This window comes from Centruroides sculpturatus, unplaced genomic scaffold, assembly GCF_000671375.1.
Source record: "Centruroides sculpturatus isolate CEXI.00-Female unplaced genomic scaffold, Cexi_2.0 scaffold2, whole genome shotgun sequence".
In the NCBI taxonomy this organism is placed as follows: Eukaryota; Metazoa; Arthropoda; class Arachnida; order Scorpiones; family Buthidae; genus Centruroides; species Centruroides sculpturatus.
The window spans coordinates 120,284-143,356 of NW_019384369.1; the positions used below are offsets into that span (position 1 = coordinate 120,284).

General features: G+C 28.8%; 1 protein-coding gene across 4 annotated transcripts in view; it reads right to left on the bottom strand.

Moving 5' to 3' along the window:
- The window catches only part of LOC111613633 (deoxycytidylate deaminase-like), a 94,477-nt gene that overhangs the window by 69,011 nt on the left and 2,393 nt on the right, over window positions 1-23,073 (bottom strand). For 2 of the 4 annotated variants that reach the window (XM_023354989.1, XM_023354997.1), the window contains exons 2-3: window positions 7,549-7,609; window positions 718-829 (exon numbers count right to left, since the gene is read on the bottom strand). In XM_023354989.1, coding sequence (XP_023210757.1) covers window positions 718-829; window positions 7,549-7,609 — 173 coding nt within the window. Of the gene's footprint in view, window positions 1-717; window positions 830-7,548; window positions 7,610-10,363; window positions 10,567-14,469; window positions 14,490-23,073 lie in introns of those variants that run through there. The other 2 variants (XM_023355007.1, XM_023355000.1) reach the window with 2 other exon arrangements.

Genomic DNA, 23,073 nt, shown 5'->3' on the forward strand with positions numbered 1-23,073 from the left:
ATAATATCTATTCTTTAAGTATACAAGTCCAAAGACTATCAGTTACTCTCTCAGTAATAAAGTGTTCATAAAATCCTAAAATAAAACAACACCCTAATAATTTTATGAAATGACTATTTTAAATAGAAATATTTCTGATACCCTAAATACATTTATGCCAACAATTGATGTTATTTATATAATAACAGTTAAGATGAGCAATGTCTTCAACTTCCATTGAGATGATTCAAGTTTAACTATCCTCAAACTCCATTACTGTAAAGGGATTCTAACAACACTGTGATGCTAAATCCATCATGTAGTGTCATATTTTTAATAAACGATTTTAAAATTTGAATACTATTTTTACATTGTTTTGTCATCATTTATTCATTTTATTCTCCATTGCAATAAATTAAATTTTTCTTTACCTTCATTGAAAAATAATATGCATAACAGTGTTTATTTGTCTTAAAACAAAATAAAAAAATTAATAATAATATGTACTATATTATGACTATCCCTATAGTTCCTAATTTAATAATTCCTTCTCAGAATGTGCCATTTTTAACTTCTGTTAGATTCCAGATGTTAGTTATTTTCTAGAATAACTTCTGATATTATAACCATAATTAACGACAATAACTGTTAAGGAGTTGTCAATTCTTAACTATTACTAAATTCTTATATCAATTTATGCAATATATTTTAAATATATTTCTGAAATTTATACAAAACCTGAGAATTTGGATCTTTACTTCTCATAGCAGAAAGAAAGGCAATTGACATAAAATAATCTGACCATTGAAGATAATCATCTCTTTTCTTCACTAACTTATTTTTCATATTTCTACAAAAACAAATAAATTTTGATTAGTATTTTGTTTAACAATTGCTGATTTAGTAAATACATAGCATAATATCACATAATAAACCAATCCTGAATTATGTATTAATAACAAAATGATAATGCCAGATAGATCAAGTCATAACTTGACTATTAACTATACAGATATTAAGTAAGAGTAAGAGTTTCCATCTTGACTTTAATAATTAGAATTTAATTAATTAATTTAATTAAGTCATTGTTTTTGAAAGTAATTTACAACAATAATTTTCAGTGGTGAATGTGTGGTATGGGTCAATGATCAGCTGCTTGGCTCATTTATTATTAAAGGCTGTATTTTATTCCATTTTTGAGGTCCATGTTATTGGTCAATTTGATTTTTATTAATTTTATCATTATATTAAAAGTCAATTTACTGGTGCAGTTTACAATTTTTATGAGAAATTGATGCCTTTGTTGAAAGCTGTGCTGATAGTAATACAATACTACTGTTTTCAACATAGTGGTGCTCATCTCACTTTTCTTGTGCAGTGGTAGATCATTTAAATCAGGGATGTCAAAGATACAGCCCATGGGCCATGACTAATTCTCAAGGCAATTAGTTGCGGTCCCCAACATTAATTCAATAATGCTATTTGTTTATTTTTTATTATGTTGATACTAAAGAAAGTGTGATATTTTGTATTTAAACAAATAATACTTAATAAACAAAATTGTTGAACTCAATTATTATTATTTTCATTTATTTATTTATTCATATTACTTAGAGATATTAATTTTATTTGATTTATTTTTGTGTTTAATTTCTTGTTTACATTATGTTTTCTCTATTTTATCTTTTGATCTTCAAAGTCCGTCTAAACAAGATTATTTATTTTTGCTGGAAAAGTACAAATGTTGTTTTTTTATTTTGTTGTCAAATCTTGGGTTATTAAAAACGAATTTTTTGATTTGGATACTTTTGGACTACTTTTTAGAAAATTTTTGTCCACAAAAGCTAAAATCATCTGGCAACATTGTTCAGTATTTAAGACACTTCTGTAATTAGAGACTTTGTTGCATTTTCTTATTGGTGAGCGAGTTCAGTCAAATAAACTGCAATGATAAAAAATTTTCAATAAATAATGTCAGTAAAAAGAAAAGTTGATAGTGAGTGCCGATTTTTCCAGCCAAAGTGGGAAATTTGGTATTTTTTTTATTGAATGGAATGGTAAACCACTTTGTTTGATTTGCAATAAGATTATTGCCGTTTGTAAAGAATTTAATGTGAAAAGACACTATAAAATGAATCATAAAGACAAGTTTGAGTTATTTACCAATGAAATTAGGCAAGAAAAACTGGCATCTTTGAAAACTAAACTTATGGGGCAGCAATCATTTTTTAAAAAATCAAAAATTGACAGTGAGAATGCATTGAAAGCTAGTTATTCAATCACATTAAAGATTGCAAAAAATCCAAAAGCTTTTAGTGATGGCGAATTTTTAAAAGAATGTATGCTAGATGTGGCTGACATTTCATTCCCATTGCAGAAACAAGTCATTCAAGAAATACCCCTGACTAGAAATACAATTACTTCCAGAGTAAATGAATTGGCAGAAAATTTGGACTTTCAACTTAAACATAAAATTAAAGAATTTATCTGGTATTCCTTAGCAGCCGATGAAAGTACAGATAACAGAGATACATCGCAGCTTGCTGTATTTATTCGTGGAATTAATGAAGATTTTAACATCATAGAAGAGTTGCTGCAGTGCATACCATTGAAGAGTACTACTACAGCTCAAGATATTTACTCAACAATTGAGCAATTAATACCAAATTATGACTTGGATTGGAGTAAATTCTGCAGTATTACTACAGATGGGTCACCATCCATGGTCAGTAAAAATGCTGGTGTTGTTACAAAAATACAAAACAAAATTTTAAATGAAATTAAACATGAATGACCCAAATTCATTGGAATTTACTGTATTGTACATCAAGAAGTCTTGTCCTCTAAAGTGCTGAAAATGGATTATGTAATGAATCCCATAATTAAAATAGTTAATTTTATTAAAAGTAGAGGACTAAATCACCGCAAAGTCACACAATTTTTAAACGATCTTGATGAAAAATGTTCAGATATTCCCTACTTTGCAGAGGTATGGTGGCTTAGTTGTGGATCAATGCTTAAACGATTTTTTGAATTGTGTAAACATATTGTTATGTTTATGGCTCAAAAAGGCAAACCAATGGAACACAGTGATGAATGTTGGCTTGACTTTGTGATCTTAATAGATATGACAGAACACTTGAATAATTTGAACGTTAAACTTCAAGGAAAAAATGTAATTGTTACATAACTGTACTCAAGTGTTCAAGCTTTCAAAATAAAATTAAAATTGTGGGAATCGCAGCTGCAAGAACAAAAACTTGACCAATTCCCTAGCATTTGTGAAATTGGCATGTACAATGCAGATAAATTAGCAGATTTTTCTTACCATTTGCTTGATCTTATTGCTGAATTTGATAGTCGTTTTGCAGATTTTCGCAAGCTCAATACCTACGACTTTCCTCTTTTTAATGATCTGTTTGTGTTCGATGTTGGTAAAGCACAGACTTACTTGCAAATGGAACTAATAGATTTGCAGTGTGATAGTGCTTTAAAAAGCAAGTTCAATGAAGTTGACATTTTGGCATTTTATACAAAGTACTTCAAAAATCAAAATAGCTATCCCAACTTAAGGAACCATGCCGCCCACATTTTATGCATGTTTGGAAGTTCATATGTGTGTGAACAGTTGTTTTCAACAATGAAGATTAATAAATCTAAATACCGTTCAAGACTTACAGATGAACATCTTCAGTCCATTTTGAAAATCAATACATCATCGTTGACACCAAACATCAAGGAGATAATGAAGTAGAAGAAGTCAAGTTTCTGGATCCTCAAAATAATATTTTGGTTTAATATGTCTCTATTTAAAAAAATTACAATTTTTTTTCTTTAATAAAATCATTCTTTATATACTTCTTATTTATACTTAGTATTACATTTGCATTTTATTTTTAATCTGGCTCACTGTCATACTCGAGACAAAAAATTGGCACTTAAGGAGTTTGAGTTTGACACCCCTGATTTAAATGATATGTTCAATGGACAATGGCTTGGCCACGGTATCCCAAATGCCAATAAGAAATAGCTCCAATCAGTTGGTGGTTAAACTTAAATTAAGCTGATGTTCTTGGAAGCATTCCATTTTAAAATGTTAAAAACAGAAACTCTACATTCTAGACATGTACTGTACACCTGAGGCAGATCTTAGATGTGTTATATTTGTATTCCCAAACTGGCTATCCAGGTCTTTGCATTTGACATCATTAGCTTTTTGTATTTGGATGAAGACATGATTTATGAAAGAAAAGTGCAAGCACAAGAAAAATTGATTGCCTATATTCTGCATGTTGCTGAACTTCAGGATTTTGCAGGGATTGTTGAGAACAGTTTTGTGAGGATATAGACTTGGTCAAAATTCAAACTGGAATTTCCTTCACAAAAATTGGGAACCAGAAAAACAAACAAAAAATTAATAAAGTATTTCATGTAATGTTTGTCAATACACAACATGGAGACTGATATAAACAATGTAATTTCTAATATCAAGGGATCAGAATTTGGTATTGAAGTGAATGTCAGCATTGACTCTTCTTGTGACCCAAGCTGGTCTCAAATTATCCCCAGAAACAGATAAGAGACAAATTGGGAGCAAGTATGGAGATTTGAAACCAATCAGGATGTCTGATCGAGGGATCAACCCTTCAAGGACACAGGGCTTGCTTTCTATCAGTTCCTTCCCAATTGGTTCCTTTTGATCTGATCCCATCTGACCAGTGTTCCATCAAGTTCCATTGCTGTGTTACTTCTAAACTGTGTATCCTGATCCAACAGACTTCATTCAATTTATTAAATCTACACATTGAATTGTCACTGTATCATTCTATCCATTGTAGGCAACTTTCCCTTGAAATAGTAAACAATAAGGATATCTGACCTCCTCACTGATGAAAACAATTGCCTTTCTCTATCCTGTGGAACCTGAACTTTCTACCTCTTCTCAATGAATGTTCTCTGTGTGGACACCTCATTGATTGAATCAAGGACTTTTGTCAAACTTGGAAAAGAATCCAGAAGATTGTTGTAAGAGTCTTTCTCTCAATAAATAGTTTTTTGAATCATCTGAGCCTACCTTGGTATCAAAAAAAATACACCACATGCATGACCCATGTTATTGTGCCGTTCCAGTCTGCTGATACTCTTCCTCTAGCAGAGTTTTGCCATTTTGTGAACATTTTAATATAAGGCAAGTGACAAATTGCATGGCCTTCATAGGTAAGAAATACTACAAGTACTGTCAGGGTTGGGTGCTATTAATTATTCTCAATGTCCATTTAAACAATAAAGCATAGACAAAGAATGGCAGTGACTTCTTTCTTAGATGGTCAATAGTCATATAACAACTATAAATCATTTATATGTAAGAGTGAATTGGTCCATTGGTACCATTGACATCAAGACTACCCTATCCTACCCTCTAAACTTTGTTGGTCAAGACACCCAACTTCAAACAGGGAAATTGAAAGAAGGGAAGAGATGATAAAAAAAAAACTCTCTCAAGTGATTAGCCATATAACTTACTGTCCATGTACAATATTGTAAATAGTTTCCTGTAAATATTTGATATAAATAAATATATTTAAAAATATAGGCTCTTAATTCAGCTGATGGCATCTACTTTGCCAAGAGTCAGAGGTAAAAAGGCCAAGGTAAAAAGTGTGGAATCAACAGATCAACTTCTGGACCCTCAAGAAAGATGTCAGTAGAGATAAGGTTAGAGAAACTGCAGAGCTTTGCAGGAAAACAATCTTCTTAGTAAATGAAAGGGAGACTGTATACATTCCAAACTTGAGTAGCAGAGTGCATACTCATGCAGCAAAGTTCATCAAGGTTAGGAAGACACTTTTGAGCACTTTCTATAAAGTCAGTGTTACACCACATTTTAAAAAACATGTTGATTTTTACTTGTCTTTGCGTCTATTTACTGCTTTCCAAAACATGTACTATATAATTTCTTTGTTTAAAAAGCTATATCTCTTTAAATAATGTCAACAGGAACCTATACTCATATGGAATACTCTATTAAAGCATATCTCATAGTTCATATGGAATTTTTTCTCCTCAAAATGTACCTTAGAATCAGCTTCCTAGTTCTGCTGATACATTCTGAATCACTATAATAATAATAATTGTATTGATAAATCATTATTAAAATACTTTTGTCTTTATGTACATAATGTCACATTCAGATTTAAAAAAGTACTATAACTTTAATATATAAATTTTGAATTGGAACATCTGATGAATGACGTTGCCAAAGATATCTTCAATAAGAAGTTATGACGTCCACTGCCTTGATTGTAACCTGTCACCTCATTCCATTTTACATTCGCTCCTTCCATCTGCACCACAATTGCTAAAATGGTGTTGTTGTGCCCTTTATTAACATTGTATCTGTGTTCTCACAGATGTATTGCTAAGTTTCTTGTGGTTACACCCACATAATCCTTTGCTACTCTTAATTGTTGATTTTCAAATGGGTGTATTTTATACACTCCAGCTTTCTCTTGCATTTTTACTCTTTCTTTATCATTCCTTAGTAAGCTGTAGATGTTGGGTTCTCTTTTATATACCATTTTTGCATTTTTATAAGTACTCAATTCATTCATCACTTCTCCTATATGCTTATTGTATGTGAATTTGTTAATTGCATCTACTTTAGTATTACAGACAACATAAAGGCAAAAAAGATACTAAAGTAGATGCAATTAACAAATTCACATACAATAAGCATATAGGAGAAGTGATGAATGAATTGAGTACTTTTTTTTGCATTTTTTAAAAATGCAAAAATGGTATATAAAAGAGCACCCAACATCTACAGCTTACTAAGGAATGATAAAGAAAGAGTAAAAATGCAAGAGAAAGCTGAAGTGTATAAAATACACCCATTTGAAAATCAACAATTAAGAGTAGCAAAGGATTATGTGGGTGTAACCACAAGAAACTTAGCAATACATCTGCGAGAACACAGATACAATGTTAATAAAGGCACAACAACACCATTTTAGCAATTGTAGAGTAGATGAAAGGAGTGAATGTAAAATGGAATGAGGCAAAAATCATTAAAACAGTCTAATCCCCAACCATTGCATTAGAAATGGAAAAGATGGAAATATATAAAGTAAAATAAAAAACCATTGCCTAAATGCCAAGGATGATAATGTGCTTCCAACAACATGGAAGTACATGATAGAAAAAAGCATGGGGATTAAAAACCCTTGTAATAGTTATACTTAGCCTTGTATACGGTGTTTATTTATTTATGTTGTTTTATTTTATTTTATTTTTACTGTTATTTATTTATTTCAATTATTTATTTTTTCATATACACAATAATTCTAAATCTTTAAATTTAAAAATGAAACTTATTCAAAAAAATGTTATGTTCTATTTTGGAACGATAATTATCATAAGCCTGAGGATGGCCTATAATAAATAGGTTGAAAACATTTAAAATAAAATAATTTATGCTCGGCAAAAATTCAGGTGTGTTGTTATAATTACTGTATACATTGTTGTGTTTAAATAATATATATTTATTATTAATATTCATAACATAAATACCTATTATTTGAATCAGTAAATTCTGTAACAATCAAATCAGAATCCATTTTGATGAATATAGCTGAAATTTGAAAAAATAATTATTATTTTATAATTAAAACTAGAAAAATTTATAATAATTAGTAATATTATTTATTAATAAAATAGTTAAATTATTACTCTATCATGAAATAATAGAAAAAATAGTAATTTTTTTATGAACTAGTAATAATTTAGACTAAGTAGATCAGTGTTTCTTAACAGGGAGACTGCGGCCCCCTGGGGGTCCATAAGAAGTTTGCTGGGGGCTGCCAAATTATGCAAAATTTATGCATATTTGTGTGAAAAAGGGTTCTCAACTATGGTGGATGAAAAAAAAAAAGTAATCAATTGCAATTAGATGTCTGCATGCAGATAGCATTACAAACAATTGAACCAAGAATTAACAAATTAGTTGAGGATATTCAGCAGCAGAAACCTCATTAAATTATTTTTGAATATTTTTTTGTTTTTTCTATGAATTTTTAAAAATTTCTTATTTTATTTTTTGTTAAAAATTAATGAGTTTTTATGTTTAATTGTGAAGTTTGAATGTTATTTTAATGAATAATAAAATAATAGTTATGTTTTACATTTATTATATAAAAAAATAAAGCAATAATAAAAAAATCAATTTATTATAGATAATTTAACAAATATAAATTATTATTAAAAAAATGGGGGTCACAAAAAAATTATGAAATAATTGGTGGGCCATGAGTATAAAAAGATTAAGAACCACTGAAGTAGATAATAAAATCATACTCAGCAGTAAGAAATAGTTAAGAAATTTACATAACTACCTTATGCTTGATGAGAAATATTTATTTACATAAACACAAACATTTTAAGCCTAAGTTCATAGGTCACCATCAGGTGTAGAACACTATATCTGACTTTTTTTTAAAAACATGAAACATTCAAACACAGAAATTAAACATAAATTTAAAATAACAGAGTTAAATGATAAACAAATAACAAACAAAACAAATAAGTATGCATACCACATAAACTGTATGTGTTCAAACATACAATCATTGAAATGTTCATTTAAAAAAAAAAAACATTCAAATATAGTATTCTACACATGATGGTAACCAAGAATTAGGTCAAAAATGTTTGTGTTTGTAAATTTATGTAAATAGATAATTTTCTACTTAATTTACTCTAAAAAGATATCTAATTTATCTAAAAATTATAAAATTAGGTAAAGTAAATTCACTTCAATTGATGAGTGTTTTTTTTTTTTTTGTTTCGGTTTGAAGAGAAAAAGATTCTTTTGAAAATCTGATCAGTTATAAGTTGAGTTATACTGAGTATTACAGAACATATTAAAGAAATCATTTTGTTAAAAGCCATATAAAATTAACAAGAAACATAAAACTGATACAGGTAAAAAACAAAATAGGGGTCTAACTTTTGCCATTTTACTAATTAAAAGCATGTTCTACTCTTTTGCATAATAATAGGTTTAATGAATAATATCTGTAAAGATGACATTTATAGATAATATCTTATTAACCATAAAATGTCTTGTGGTGCATAAATTAGAAATAAAGATTTTAATATAGTTTTAAAATGATTAATTAATAAAAATAATATTCAATAATTAATTCTTTTTGCCTCTGTTCTTACTGCTTTTCTTTTCTGTGTATATATTCTCTACTTGCACCTTTTTTATTAATATCAAACAAAATTTCTTTATATATTTTATTTGATATGTTGTGAGTCTATTCAAAATACAGTAGAGCATTGATTATCCGACTCCTGATCAACTGTCACATTGGTTAACCGACCGCGTTCTAGTCGGCAAATTCAAATGTCCGCTAGTGATGTGGTACTACAATATTTGTCTATATCTTGGCTACTTTAATATTATTTTTGTTAAATTTTTGCATGTTTTAGCTGGCAACACTGGCTCAACCATGAAAGTGAGGCCACTATTTAAATGAGGCTTAATTTTCTAATTATAAGTGGTTGTTTGTTTTGTGAACAATAAAATAATTTTAAAATAATTTTTAACGATACAATAGCAACAATTATTATTTTTAAAAAATTTTGTTAGGCTTAACATCAATGAAAATTCAATGTAAAGTAGGTTAATAGCAATATAATAATATACTAATTAAATGGGATATACTAACATACTATACTAATAATGTATTTTTTCATACTTTTTGGTTATTCGTTTTTTCAGTTATCTGATCAATCCCAGTCCCCAATTGAGTTGGATAATTGATGCTCTACTGTTTCTTTATTTAACTTTATTGTTTAGCAAAATATCCTGTGAAAATAAAGATGTTTTGTTTTTTGACTAAGATCTCTCTTTTCTAATCAGAAACTTCACCATTACAATAAGTCCTATTAATAAACAAGTTCCAAGTAGACAATATATATGTTAGTCTCAAAGATCGAAAACACTCATTGAGCAAAACAAATGCCACAATGGCATTGTGACTAACTCAAAAAGACCACAAATTAAAATGAAACCTCAGGAGCTCATGTGTTCAGTGTGCCATGAATATGTTTACGTTATCTGCAGAGAAAGCAATGAGAATGAGGGACTTGTTACTTGTAAGTTCTGTTTAAGAAAGAACAGCATCAATGCTAAGAGAGAATATGCCAAAACTGGCCTAGAGAAACAGGTATATAAAATGATTTCATTATCCAACTCAAAATTTCATACAGTTGAAATTGGTTCAAATATTTTAGTTAATGTGCCTGATTTTAATAGAGGACGTGCAGCTCCCTGAAATGTTTTAGCTGTTGTTATGAGTATTAATCCATCAGGTCTCACCAGTTAGGAAACAAGGAAGGCCTTCTTGATCAACTTTATGCTCGTAATGAGTTTACAATTTCTGAGAGTAACTTTATAAACATTCAGGACATACCCTCAACTTCATTAACACTTTACTCAGCATCCATGTTAAGGTTAATCTGGAAGTAAGCAAGGGTTTAAAACGTGTCACTATAAAAGATACTGTATTGATAAAAATGCAAATGTCACTCAAAGAACATAAAATGCAACTCAAAATATTATGGTAATAGTTCTTGTAAAAATAAATAACTCTGCAACATTCTTGATTCTCATAAGAAAGACTGATTTATTAATAAAAGTTCCTCACAAATTAGTTTAGTAAATTAGTTGTTTGACACATCTCAAGCACCACAAGAGATTTTCATGAATGATTAAATGTTGTTGAAAAGTAACCAAGTTACATTTCTGTATGTGGTGAATAATTTTGTTACCTACTTATATAAGATAATTGAAGATATATAAATCATAATGAAAAAGAAAATTTTATTTTCTTATCATCACTTCATTATTAGTTAACATCCCAGAACTTGTGGTGGCTTTTAACCATAATAAATTCATTACACAGTGGTTTTTAACTTTAGCAGCTGATTTTCATGTCATTGTGTAGAGTACATCAAGCACCTACTAGTACACATAGTAGATGCTTGATTTGCAATTTAGCATTTTTAAGCAAACCAAAAAATCCAAATGTGTATTTTTCTCCATATATTTTATTTCTTTGAAACTTTTTTAAGTATGAAAATTAAATTTATAGATAAACTTGTACAAATAATGTTGTTCAGCATAAAAATTGTAAATAAAAATGTTTAGAGGCTAAAACCCATATTTTAAAGTAACAAACCACAGTGCATTGTATCACCCTCTATTGTGGTTGCATTAGCTAACGTTCAGAATGCATTATGGCTTTTCTTAATCACTGAAATGTGTAGTGGTCAAATATCATGAAAGCCACGATGCAAATTTCACTTTGTGGTCTTTTTGAGTTAGTCACATTGCATTGTGGCACCTGTAAAAACAGCCACATGTTGTGGATGATTTAGAGACCACAACGTGCTGTAGCCGTTTTTTTGCTCAATGAGCATTTTCATTCTTTGAGCCTAACACAAAAAAGAATATTCAATATTTTTAAAACAATGTTAAGTATTTATGGATATACTGGCACATTTTATTACATACATTTCACTAGAAAATTAAAAACAGAACACACATGTGACCATTACTAAATAATATATGGGACAGATTTAAATTTTTTTCNAATAATTTCATTCAAATATGATTATATAAAAAAATCATATCTGAATGAAATTATTTTATTTAAGTCATTTCATTCTAGAGATTAGGGATATGTATTTTGAATAATGGTATTACAAAGAAATCAAAAGTGTTGTTAATTCCTTTTCTACATTACATATCAGTTTAAAAGAAATAATATAGTAAAACCTCAATGTATCAATTTGAAATGGAAAAGGAAATGGTAATGAGAAATACAGTTCCAATCAACATTCAAAACTATCAGTAAGAATACAATTTAATTATTATATTCTTTGAAATATATGATACAACATTACACTGCATTTAAAACACTAATTCTTGCTGAAGAAACATTTGATTGGTATTTGTTTTGTGCAAACTTTATGCCTCCATTTAAGGTCTAATTTTTCAAGGTCTATAATGTTTTCACAATCACATTCACTCATGATGTGCATGTAAAGGAAAGATTTTGCTTTCAGGAATGCTTTGTGCTTTGCTAAAGTTCAGCACAACTTTGGTTTGCCATATTCTTATTCTCCCCCTCCATATTCCCAGATACCAGGAGACTCTCACACAGCTTGGTACAAGAATATACACACATTTCAATCTCACAGAAAATCAAAATGATAAAAGTAACACAATTTTCTCATTCTGATATTTGTTTATAAATTAAATATATTTTCAACAATATGGTGGAGAGCTGTAAACGACAGCTCAATTTTTCAACACATAACAGGCAATCCAGGTGTCATTAAAGAATGCAAGGTATATTCAGACAGCATCAAGTTTTTGAATTCACTCAAAATCATCAGATATTAACTACTAAATCATTGTTTTAAATCTTACAAAAACTATCAATGCAGGAAATGTTGATTAGGATTATAATTTTTCAATGATTGATGGAGATAGGGAAAAAAATAATGTTATTTATATGGAACTAGTTCTGAGACTAAATAAGTAAATCAATCAATCATATGCAAGAAAACAAAAGTAACAGGAACAATTCAACAAAATTCCACTGTAATTAGTATGACTACATGTCTAACAAAATCTAAATCAAGAAATGATTAAGATAAACCAATAAAAATCAAAACAAAAAATATTTATTCTTTGTATGACATTTTGTTGTTTTGTCAAATACTTGATTATTATTAAAATATAACAAATTATTAATGAATGTTAGTGGTTATCAATTTAACAATGATTACATTTGTTAAACTGATAACCACTAATATTCATTAATTAATGATTTAAAAAAGCAAAAAATAAAAAACTAATGTTTAACAACACATTTTAAATATGTTCTTAAACAGGAAAAAATATATATATATATCATTTTTGATGAAATTAAATTTAACTAAAGATGACATTGAAAAGCTGGAATGTATTTCAATACTCAACAGTACAACTGAAAAACTTTTCAAGCAAAGAACTGGTTTTCTGGTGGGTTTTCAACTCAATTTATATAAATTTAAAACCTGGATATTCCATAATTTAAACTTTCAAAAGTATTATAGGACAAAGGTTGCATTCCATTTTTTAAAAAATGGTAGAAAATTCTATATTGATCTGAGGCAGACTAATAAATTGAGTTAAAAACATTTGTCAGATAACCAATTCTTTGCTGGAAGTGTCCTGGTGGTATCAGTACATTCTATGAAACTAAAAATTAACTTATTTGGATTTGATAGTAGAATGATGGAATGGAGAAACCCAAACAAAAGAAATAAAACCTAATAATTTACACTACTGTGAAACATATTGGTGTAAATGTAAAAGTATGGTGATGCATCTCAGAGGAGTAATAGTGTCTGTTATTTATTGATGGTATAATGAATTGTAAAATGTATAAAAACTTTTTAACAAGAAATTTAATGCATAGTGTTTTTAACAATTTTGATTGTTACCAAGACAACGATCCTAAACACAAAGCACAGATACAAAAGGTCATTATTAAGTATAGGATGCCGAGTGCATCCGACGACAACCTATTAGGTTGAAAACATTTCTGTTTATATATATAAACATTTCTCAGCAATATGATGATTAAGTAAATTCATTAACTATTTCTCACAACCAGGTGCATAATTAAGCTTGTTTTGAGGACTTTTAGACAATTAAATTAAAGCCATATGTGTGTATCATAAGCTTTGTGCTAGTATAATTGTCTTTGTAATAATCAGAATTATTACCAAGACAATGATCCTAACATTTCTCAGCAAGAATAAGGCGATTAAGTAAATTTGTTAACTACTCCTCAAAACACCACTACAGCATCAGCCACTAGACTTGAACGTAAACGAGAATTTGCAGAGTTTGTGAAGAATTTTGATATCACAATAAGAAATTACATTTCCAACAAACATGACTTAAAGGTTTTATTAGACGGGTGAAAAGCTGATCATATCCATATCAGACAGAATAAAAACCTGTTATAAAGAGTACCCATATAAAATATTAACAATTAAACATATGATATGGAAACTTTGTGTGAACAACGAAAAGTATAGAAGTTTTAATTTGATATCATTTCTCCTTATAAATAAGAAAAAAAAAATTTCTTTTCAGTAATTAAATAGAAAAATATATTTATTTTTTTTTAATTAACAGCACAATTTTTGTTGCCTGTAATTTTTAAATAAATATATTTACTATTTTCATAAATTTTTGTATGTGTAAAATTTTTTTGAAGCCGTGTGTATGACTTTTACATTGAGTCACCGTGTAATGTATATAAAACACTGGGAAACTTAATTTACTTCTTGTCAACATTTATAATCTTACACATTAATTTAAATGAAATTTCAATACTACATAAAATGTTTTCGATTTACCATTAATTCGTGTACATTCTTAATTCGTTATTCCGTTTCACGTCCATAAACCTCGAAATCACGTGTAAATCATGTAACTGATTATTTAAGGCGGCTCTTTTCAAATTATTTGGCTATTTTTTCTCTTCTTAGAAAACGCCCAAACAGGATACTAAAGTTTATCTCAACAATATTCTAGTATTATTTTTATTTTAAGGTTTTTTTTTGAAAAAACTCGATCTATCTGAATTTTTAAGTATAAATTTATATCTACATGAATATGCATATACAATATTATTTATATTTATGTTTTTTAAATGTAATGTGTAAGATTATAAATGTTGACAAGGAGTAAATTAAGTTTCCCAGTGTTTTATATACATTACACGGTGACTCAAAGTAAAAGTCATACACACGGCTTCAAAAAAATTTTACACATACAAAAATTTATGAAAATAGTAAATATATTTATTTAAAAATTACAGGCAACTCTTGTGCTGTTAATAAAAAAAAATAAATATATTTTTCTATTTAATTACTGAATAGAAAATTTTTTTTTCATATTTATAAGGAGAAATGATATCAAATTAAAACTTCTATACTTTTCCATATACAACTTTCTATATCTTTCTATACACCTTTCTATATCGTTTCCATATCATATCTTTAATTGTTAATATTTTTTATGGGTACTCTTTATAACAGGTTTTTAGTCTGTCTGATATGGATATGATCAGCTTTTCACCCGTCTAATAAAACCTTTAAGTCATGTTTGTTGGAAATGTAATTTCTTATTGTGATATCAAAATTCTTCACAAACTCTGCAAATTCTCGTTTACGTTCAAGTCTAGTAGCTGATGCTGTAGTGGTATTTTGAGTAGTAGTTAACAAATTTACTTAATCGCCTTATTCTTGCTGAGAAATGTTAGGATCATTGTCTTGGTAATAATTCTGATTATTACCAAGACAATTATCCTAGCACAAAGCTTACAATACACATATGTGGCTTTAATTTAATTGTCTAAAAGTCCTCAAAATAAGTTAAATTACACACCTGGTTGTGAGAAATAGTTCATGAATGTACTTAATCGTCATTTTTTTGCTGAGAAATGATTTTGCCATCAGGAAGTTTAGTTCCTTTTCGTCACTCCCGAAAAGCAGCCTTGTAAGCGAAAAATTTATTTCCACGCCACGTTGTTATACAAATCATTTGCGCCATATATTCTTCTGGAATAGTCCTCTTGATCTTGTATGCTAAGGTATGGTTAGGCCAGTTTCTAAAGTCTCTTGGGTTCATTACTTTGTGTCAACATTCTTCGAGTTGCAATCTTTGACAGCCTCTTTATAGTCGGAAAAATCGTAAACCTTTTCCTTCTTCCTGAGACTAAGTCTTTACTTGATGGTGAAAGTTATCTGCGGATATATTTCCATCGAGTTGATGGGGGTATCTTTAACGTTAAAATGAGTGGAAAACTGATAATTTCTTTTCTCCCAGACATAGCTTTGTGCCATAGGATAGCCAAGAGTTTCGATGGGTCATATTACCGACAGGAACAAAATTCCCGTTGGAAAAAAGACTGTAACTAAGTACCCGCGAGTATTGCTTTTTCCTCTAGAACTTTTTTTTCTAACTCTTTCCGCCCTGTGGGCACTAGGAGGGCCTGTTTTTGCAACCCCATTATGGGTTCGGCCAGGCCCACAATGGGGCTGTCGGGTAGTGCCCGACATATCCGAACGGACCACCCCCCGAAAAATTCCTGGGAATTATTCAACCCGTTCGGATTCGAACCCGAGTTACCTAGAGCGGTAGACTGACACCTTGACCGCTCGGCCATCCGGCCACTCTTCTAGAACTTGTACAGTACAGTACATGCGGTCAATTTACTTTGCATTCAAACATTTCTTACAGATATGGTAAATTAAAAATTACTTTTTTACCACTTACATTTAAGTATGTTTGTATCAATCAGAGGTAAGTTACATATACTACTGTATTTTCACGGAATGACCGGCATGCCGGTCTATCCGGGGAGACCATGAAATCAGATATTTCCATATGGTGAAAATCGGCATGTCGGCTTATCCCGGGGAATGCGGGGAATGCCGGTTTAAGTGAGGTTATACAGCCCTCTTTAGAGGACATATTAAAAATAATGAACGAGTTACGTCACGTAAAAACGAACGACTTTTTGTTCTAAAACTAAAACTGTCAGCGTTACATCAAAAACTACTATTATATCTTTAATTTTTTCATTTTGTCTTTTTTCTAGCGACTCAGTAAAATACTCGTGGAAATCCTAAAATGTTTTTTTTATGTGTATTTTATTGTTATTTGATTCATAAACGCAAAATTAAGCATATTAAATTTAAGAAATTCACCGTAAATTATCTCAATTTACATTAATTAACATCAGTTTTGTGTGAAATTTAAAAGAAAGATGTTATTTTTAAGGTCAGAGTAGATGGTCAGTATAGTCCACATTGATTAACTACTACTACTATTAATGTCAGTAAGTCATTAATTGTTTTGTTGTCTTGTAAACGAAGACTCTCTTTCTGATTTTAAGTCAGTCAAATTACAATGTTACTATTTTATTGTATTGGGAAGAATGTTTTCTATAACGTTTAATCAACAACTAGTTTTGATAGATCTGATTAATTTTATATTTTAGTTGCAATTTAACCGGTATGCCAGTAACCCCAGGATTTCCGGCATGCTGGTCTCTCTCGTTTATTTCGGCATGCCGGTCATTCCACGAAAATACGATAGTAGTTTTTCCAAAATTAGTTTCCAAATCTCTCGGCAAGTCTGAGAGATTTGAAAACTAATTTTGGAAAAAATAGTTAAATTCTTGGACCTCTTTAAATTGAGGACTATTCTTCCCTTGTTTACTAAAAATATTACCAATTTTTAAGTTATAAATTATANTTTTTATTTTTAATATTTTATATTTATGATTTTTTAAATTAATTATATTATATTATATTAATTTTAATTGTAATATTAATTACAGGTGGTTCTCGGCTTTTGCACAAGTTATTTGTACATAACACTAATTTTTAAGGCTTTTCTTACGTCATGTTACGTTTGTCTAATCAAAGAAGGCGTCATTTCTAACGTTTTAAATAACGCCTTCTTTGATTGGCCAGATATAATGTAACGTAATAAAAGCCTGTCTGAATGCGACCTAACTCGGTTTTCGTACGCCAAATTTTCACTTTTGTACATTTCAGGCGACAAACAAAATTCCGAGTTATTGTGTAATGGCACTTTTTGTCAGTTTTGGCTTCAGTAACATCAAAATTATTCGTAGAAATGAATTTTGTCTTCTATTTTCTGTTTAATTTATGGTTTTAAAAGGTTCTAATTGGAAAATAAAAGTTTTGTATTTTAATACGACATTTTATAACAACTTTATCGTTCGAATTTTAGATATGCATTACATCGGAAAGTCGGTGACTTGTAATTCTATTAATAATATAAAATTATTTTAACGCTAATGTAGTTTATATTCACGATAACAGATGGCGACAAAACCTAATTAAGCTTCTTCCCTTGTTTACTAAAAATATTACCAATTTTTAAGTTATAAATTATATTAAATAACGTGCAATTATTTATTGTGATATCGTCACAATGTCGGACTGCAATTTTTAATCATATTTTCAATTTATTTAATTTAAAATATATACTCTCCACATCAAATTAGTACTGTAGTGTCTTGCCCCTGTACATCATTCTTTTCCGCTAGCAATGAAGTCGTACCAGTCATCTATCTAATTTCTTTCAGGGATAAAGTTTGAAATAACGTAACTTCCGGTTTGTATTGGAAATTCCTATATAGTTAATCGCGGCTTCATGCCCAGATGGTTTCCATATCTGGTCTCGTCTTCCTTTTATCTAACTCCGTTCTTGAGATTAAAACAAGACAGACGGACGACAGTGAAGATTTATAGGTCTACAATTTTTTCAAATTGCAGCCCGAACAGGCTAAAAAATAAACGACAGCGTTTTGATATTGCTAACGTAAAACACGTCAAATTTTCTGTCATTTTTTATTTCTGAAATGGAAAACTTTCAAAATCAATTTTTCGGAAGTTGGCAAGCTTAATCGGTCGTATTCACATCATCATTCGGATGGTGGTGTGGAATTGAGGCACGCTTATATTAGACAGTACCAATTCATAGCTTTCACACAGGGTAGTTTTGTACTAATACTTTTCGATTGTCTCTACCTTAGTGCATATGTGGAAATAGAGTTAAAAGAAAAATGAAACAGATTTAGATTTGAATCACTTACTGTAATAAAAAGAAATTCCTTACTATGTAGCAACCAGACCAAAGTTTCTATATTTAACCTTACTGAAAACAAATTAAAAAAAAACACTTTTTAAATTTCTAAAGTAACATCCTATATTAGTTTTTAATAATGAAAATTTAATATTTCCTATATTGGTATTTACTTAAATAAATACCTATGAAATTTTAAGAATTTACTTGAGTTTTTGGGTACAACGACCTTTACAAATTGATATTATGCAAGAACCAATAGGAAAATAAAAGGGTGGATCAATGTATACCACACGACCAGACAGTTGCAACATCCTCAATTAATCTCAAGAACGTTCACGCATATTTGAGAACCGCAACGGCGCTCAGATACGATCATGATGCGCATTACCATTTGTGATAAATGCAATTTAAATTGGATATAGAAATATCAGATTAGCAAACCGAAACGAAAATATCGCGATATTCCAGCTGACGTCACAGAATAATCTTAAAGATTAATAAAAATTAAATACAGTAATAATTTTGAAAACAGAATTGATATGAGTTTTAGCACAAGTCTAAAGCTTACTGGAAACTGTAGAAAGTATAATCTAAATTTAATTGAAGATATTTAATATTAAAATTTCGAAGAAATATAATTATGTTAGAAAAACATTTTTGTAGCATGTTAATTAAAATATAATGTAAACATTTCTGTACTAAATTCAAATTTATTATGATCCATTAACCATTTGAATCCATGCATATGTATTGAAAGGATTATATCATCAAATTTAAACTTTTGTATTACAGTATTATTATTATTTATTAAATTCATAGCTATTATTATAGACTTCTATAATTAACTTTTTAAAATAATAAATATAAATTATTACAAAATTTTTGTATAACTTAATACTGTATAAATATATAAACATTATCTTAATAGTTTAATTGTTTTAATTATAAAAAAAATGTAAAACATAATTATTAACTTACATAATCATTTTATATCCTGGAATTTTAATTATTTTATAACAAAAGAACACGAAGACAATTTTGTAGCTTCAGTAAATTTTATTTATGTACAGTATTTTAATATATTTTTTTATTTTATTTCATATAAATATATTGAAGGAACAATCAAAATTTACAAATATTTATTTAATATAACTAATTTACTAGAAAAAATACATAAAAGTGATACTAAAATTTTCAGTATAGTGAACATTACATAATTTTTATAATTTTTAAAAATATTTTTTAATATATATTTTTATTTTTAATATTTTATATTTATGATTTTTTAAATTAATTATATTATATTATATTAATTTTAATTGTAATATTAATTACAGGTGGTTCTCGGCTTTTGCACAAGTTATTTGTACATAACACTAATTTTTAAGGCTTTTCTTACGTCATGTTACGTTTGTCTAATCAAAGAAGGCGTCATTTCTAACGTTTTAAATAACGCCTTCTTTGATTGGCCAGATATAATGTAACGTAATAAAAGCCTGTCTGAATGCGACCTAACTCGGTTTTCGTACGCCAAATTTTCACTTTTGTACATTTCAGGCGACAAACAAAATTCCGAGTTATTGTGTAATGGCACTTTTTGTCAGTTTTGGCTTCAGTAACATCAAAATTATTCGTAGAAATGAATTTTGTCTTCTATTTTCTGTTTAATTTATGGTTTTAAAAGGTTCTAATTGGAAAATAAAAGTTTTGTATTTTAATACGACATTTTATAACAACTTTATCGTTCGAATTTTAGATATGCATTACATCGGAAAGTCGGTGACTTGTAATTCTATTAATAATATAAAATTATTTTAACGCTAATGTAGTTTATATTCACGATAACAGATGGCGACAAAACCTAATTAAGCTATAGAATTTAAAACAAACTCATTTAAAATTTTCTTATTTATGCATATTTACATTTATTCATCACATAATAAATTTAAAAAAATAGCTATTAAATTATTAGTTCATTATTATAATTTATTGGATAACTTATGTTATTATCGAATAAAAAAAATTATTAATTTGATATAGGAAAACAAATAAAATACTGACTTGTGAGTATAAATTAAGCTTAATATTATCACTTTTTTATGATTAAGTGAATATGAATTGAATATTAAAACTTTTTATTTAAAATAAAATATAAAAAAAATTATAAATTATAAATTGAAGTTTTGAATTGAAAATAGCAAGAAAATTGATTTTTTTTTGTGTGTGTATATGTGTATGTACTGTATGTGTTGTCGAAGGTTGTTATCAACATTGCCCTCTTGAACTTGAGGACATTGTTGATAACAAAATGCCTAGGGGTGCAATTCTTGTTGGTAAACAATAACTCTGAACAAACTCTCCTGTTACATGTGACACATTATAAGGAATAGATTCACGTTTTTTTCTTCTTTTTTTTGTAATTTAATTAATAATAATTTAAAATGGTAGATTGATATTAAAGTTATAGACTTTGTGATTAAATATTTTATTATACTAAAGATAAAAAAATGAACGTGAGAAAAAATTATCACTTAAAATATATGTATTAATAATACATTTATCTAACGCGATTAACTTAACGATCAATTATAGATATTATTATGTTGTGAGTCATAGATCTTGCTGAAAATTTTAATCCTCATCGTATACATAATTATTATTGACATTTATTAGCTTCTTAATAATAATCATCAGTGCCCGTTAATGAGACAGAATAACTCATTTTCTGTTATACTTGTAATTAATCTAGATTAAGCTAATATTTGTTTATTTTCTCTCTTCTCATCTGTAATTAAACAAGATCGCGAAAGAAAAAAAAAAACATTATTTTGTTGACGATAACGTTTAATAATATTAACAAGTTACGAAAGAAAAATAATTGCACCTAAAAATATTTAGAGTATATTACATAAAAAGACCTACTCTACATTCTATTTAGGCTATTATGCGGAATTTTTCATCGCTAAACAATATCACCTGTTTAATAAAACTGATATACTGTATTATTCTATAATGGAAGTGATAATTTTTTATACATTAGTCAGCCTAATTCCGCACTCGCTTCGAACAAGCATTACCTTATTGAAGAAGGAAAGGGGAAACACGACTAGCAAAGTGAAATCAAGGTCGCCTAATAGGTAGAAGTGAGGTTATTCTGCTTTCCACTACGTCCTACATAGCCATTTTTGTTCCGTTCAATGTCCCGTTTAGCCATTTTTGGACCTGCCTTGGCCCATATATCGTTAGTTAAAGTTAGGTAAGAGGAATTAATGATTGCGGATGAATCTCGTAATAGCCAGTCGGTGTTTTTTTTTATTATCTGATTTTATGCACATGTACCAGACTTTTATCCTTCGTATTATTGGGTGTTTCACTGGATGATTCATGTTAGAGATATGCCAGCTTTGAAGGGTGGAATCAAACTAGTTAAACAATTACCGCCAGTTTGGAAAAATTTTTATGTATTAATTGCGTATATTCACATCATCATTCGGATGGTGGTGTGGAATTGAGGCACGCTTATATTAGACAGTACCAATTCATAGCTTTCACACAGGGTAGTTTTGTACTAATACTTTTCGATTGTCTCTACCTTAGTGCATATGTGGAAATAGAGTTAAAAGAAAAATGAAACAGATTTAGATTTGAATCACTTACTGTAATAAAAAGAAATTCCTTACTATGTAGCAACCAGACCAAAGTTTCTATATTTAACCTTACTGAAAACAAATTAAAAAAAAACACTTTTTAAATTTCTAAAGTAACATCCTATATTAGTTTTTAATAATGAAAATTTAATATTTCCTATATTGGTATTTACTTAAATAAATACCTATGAAATTTTAAGAATTTACTTGAGTTTTTGGGTACAACGACCTTTACAAATTGATATTATGCAAGAACCAATAGGAAAATAAAAGGGTGGATCAATGTATACCACACGACCAGACAGTTGCAACATCCTCAATTAATCTCAAGAACGTTCACGCATATTTGAGAACCGCAACGGCGCTCAGATACGATCATGATGCGCATTACCATTTGTGATAAATGCAATTTAAATTGGATATAGAAATATCAGATTAGCAAACCGAAACGAAAATATCGCGATATTCCAGCTGACGTCACAGAATAATCTTAAAGATTAATAAAAATTAAATACAGTAATAATTTTGAAAACAGAATTGATATGAGTTTTAGCACAAGTTTNGGCTACTTTAATATTATTTTTGTTAAATTTTTGCATGTTTTAGCTGGCAACACTGGCTCAACCATGAAAGTGAGGCCACTATTTAAATGAGGCTTAATTTTCTAATTATAAGTGGTTGTTT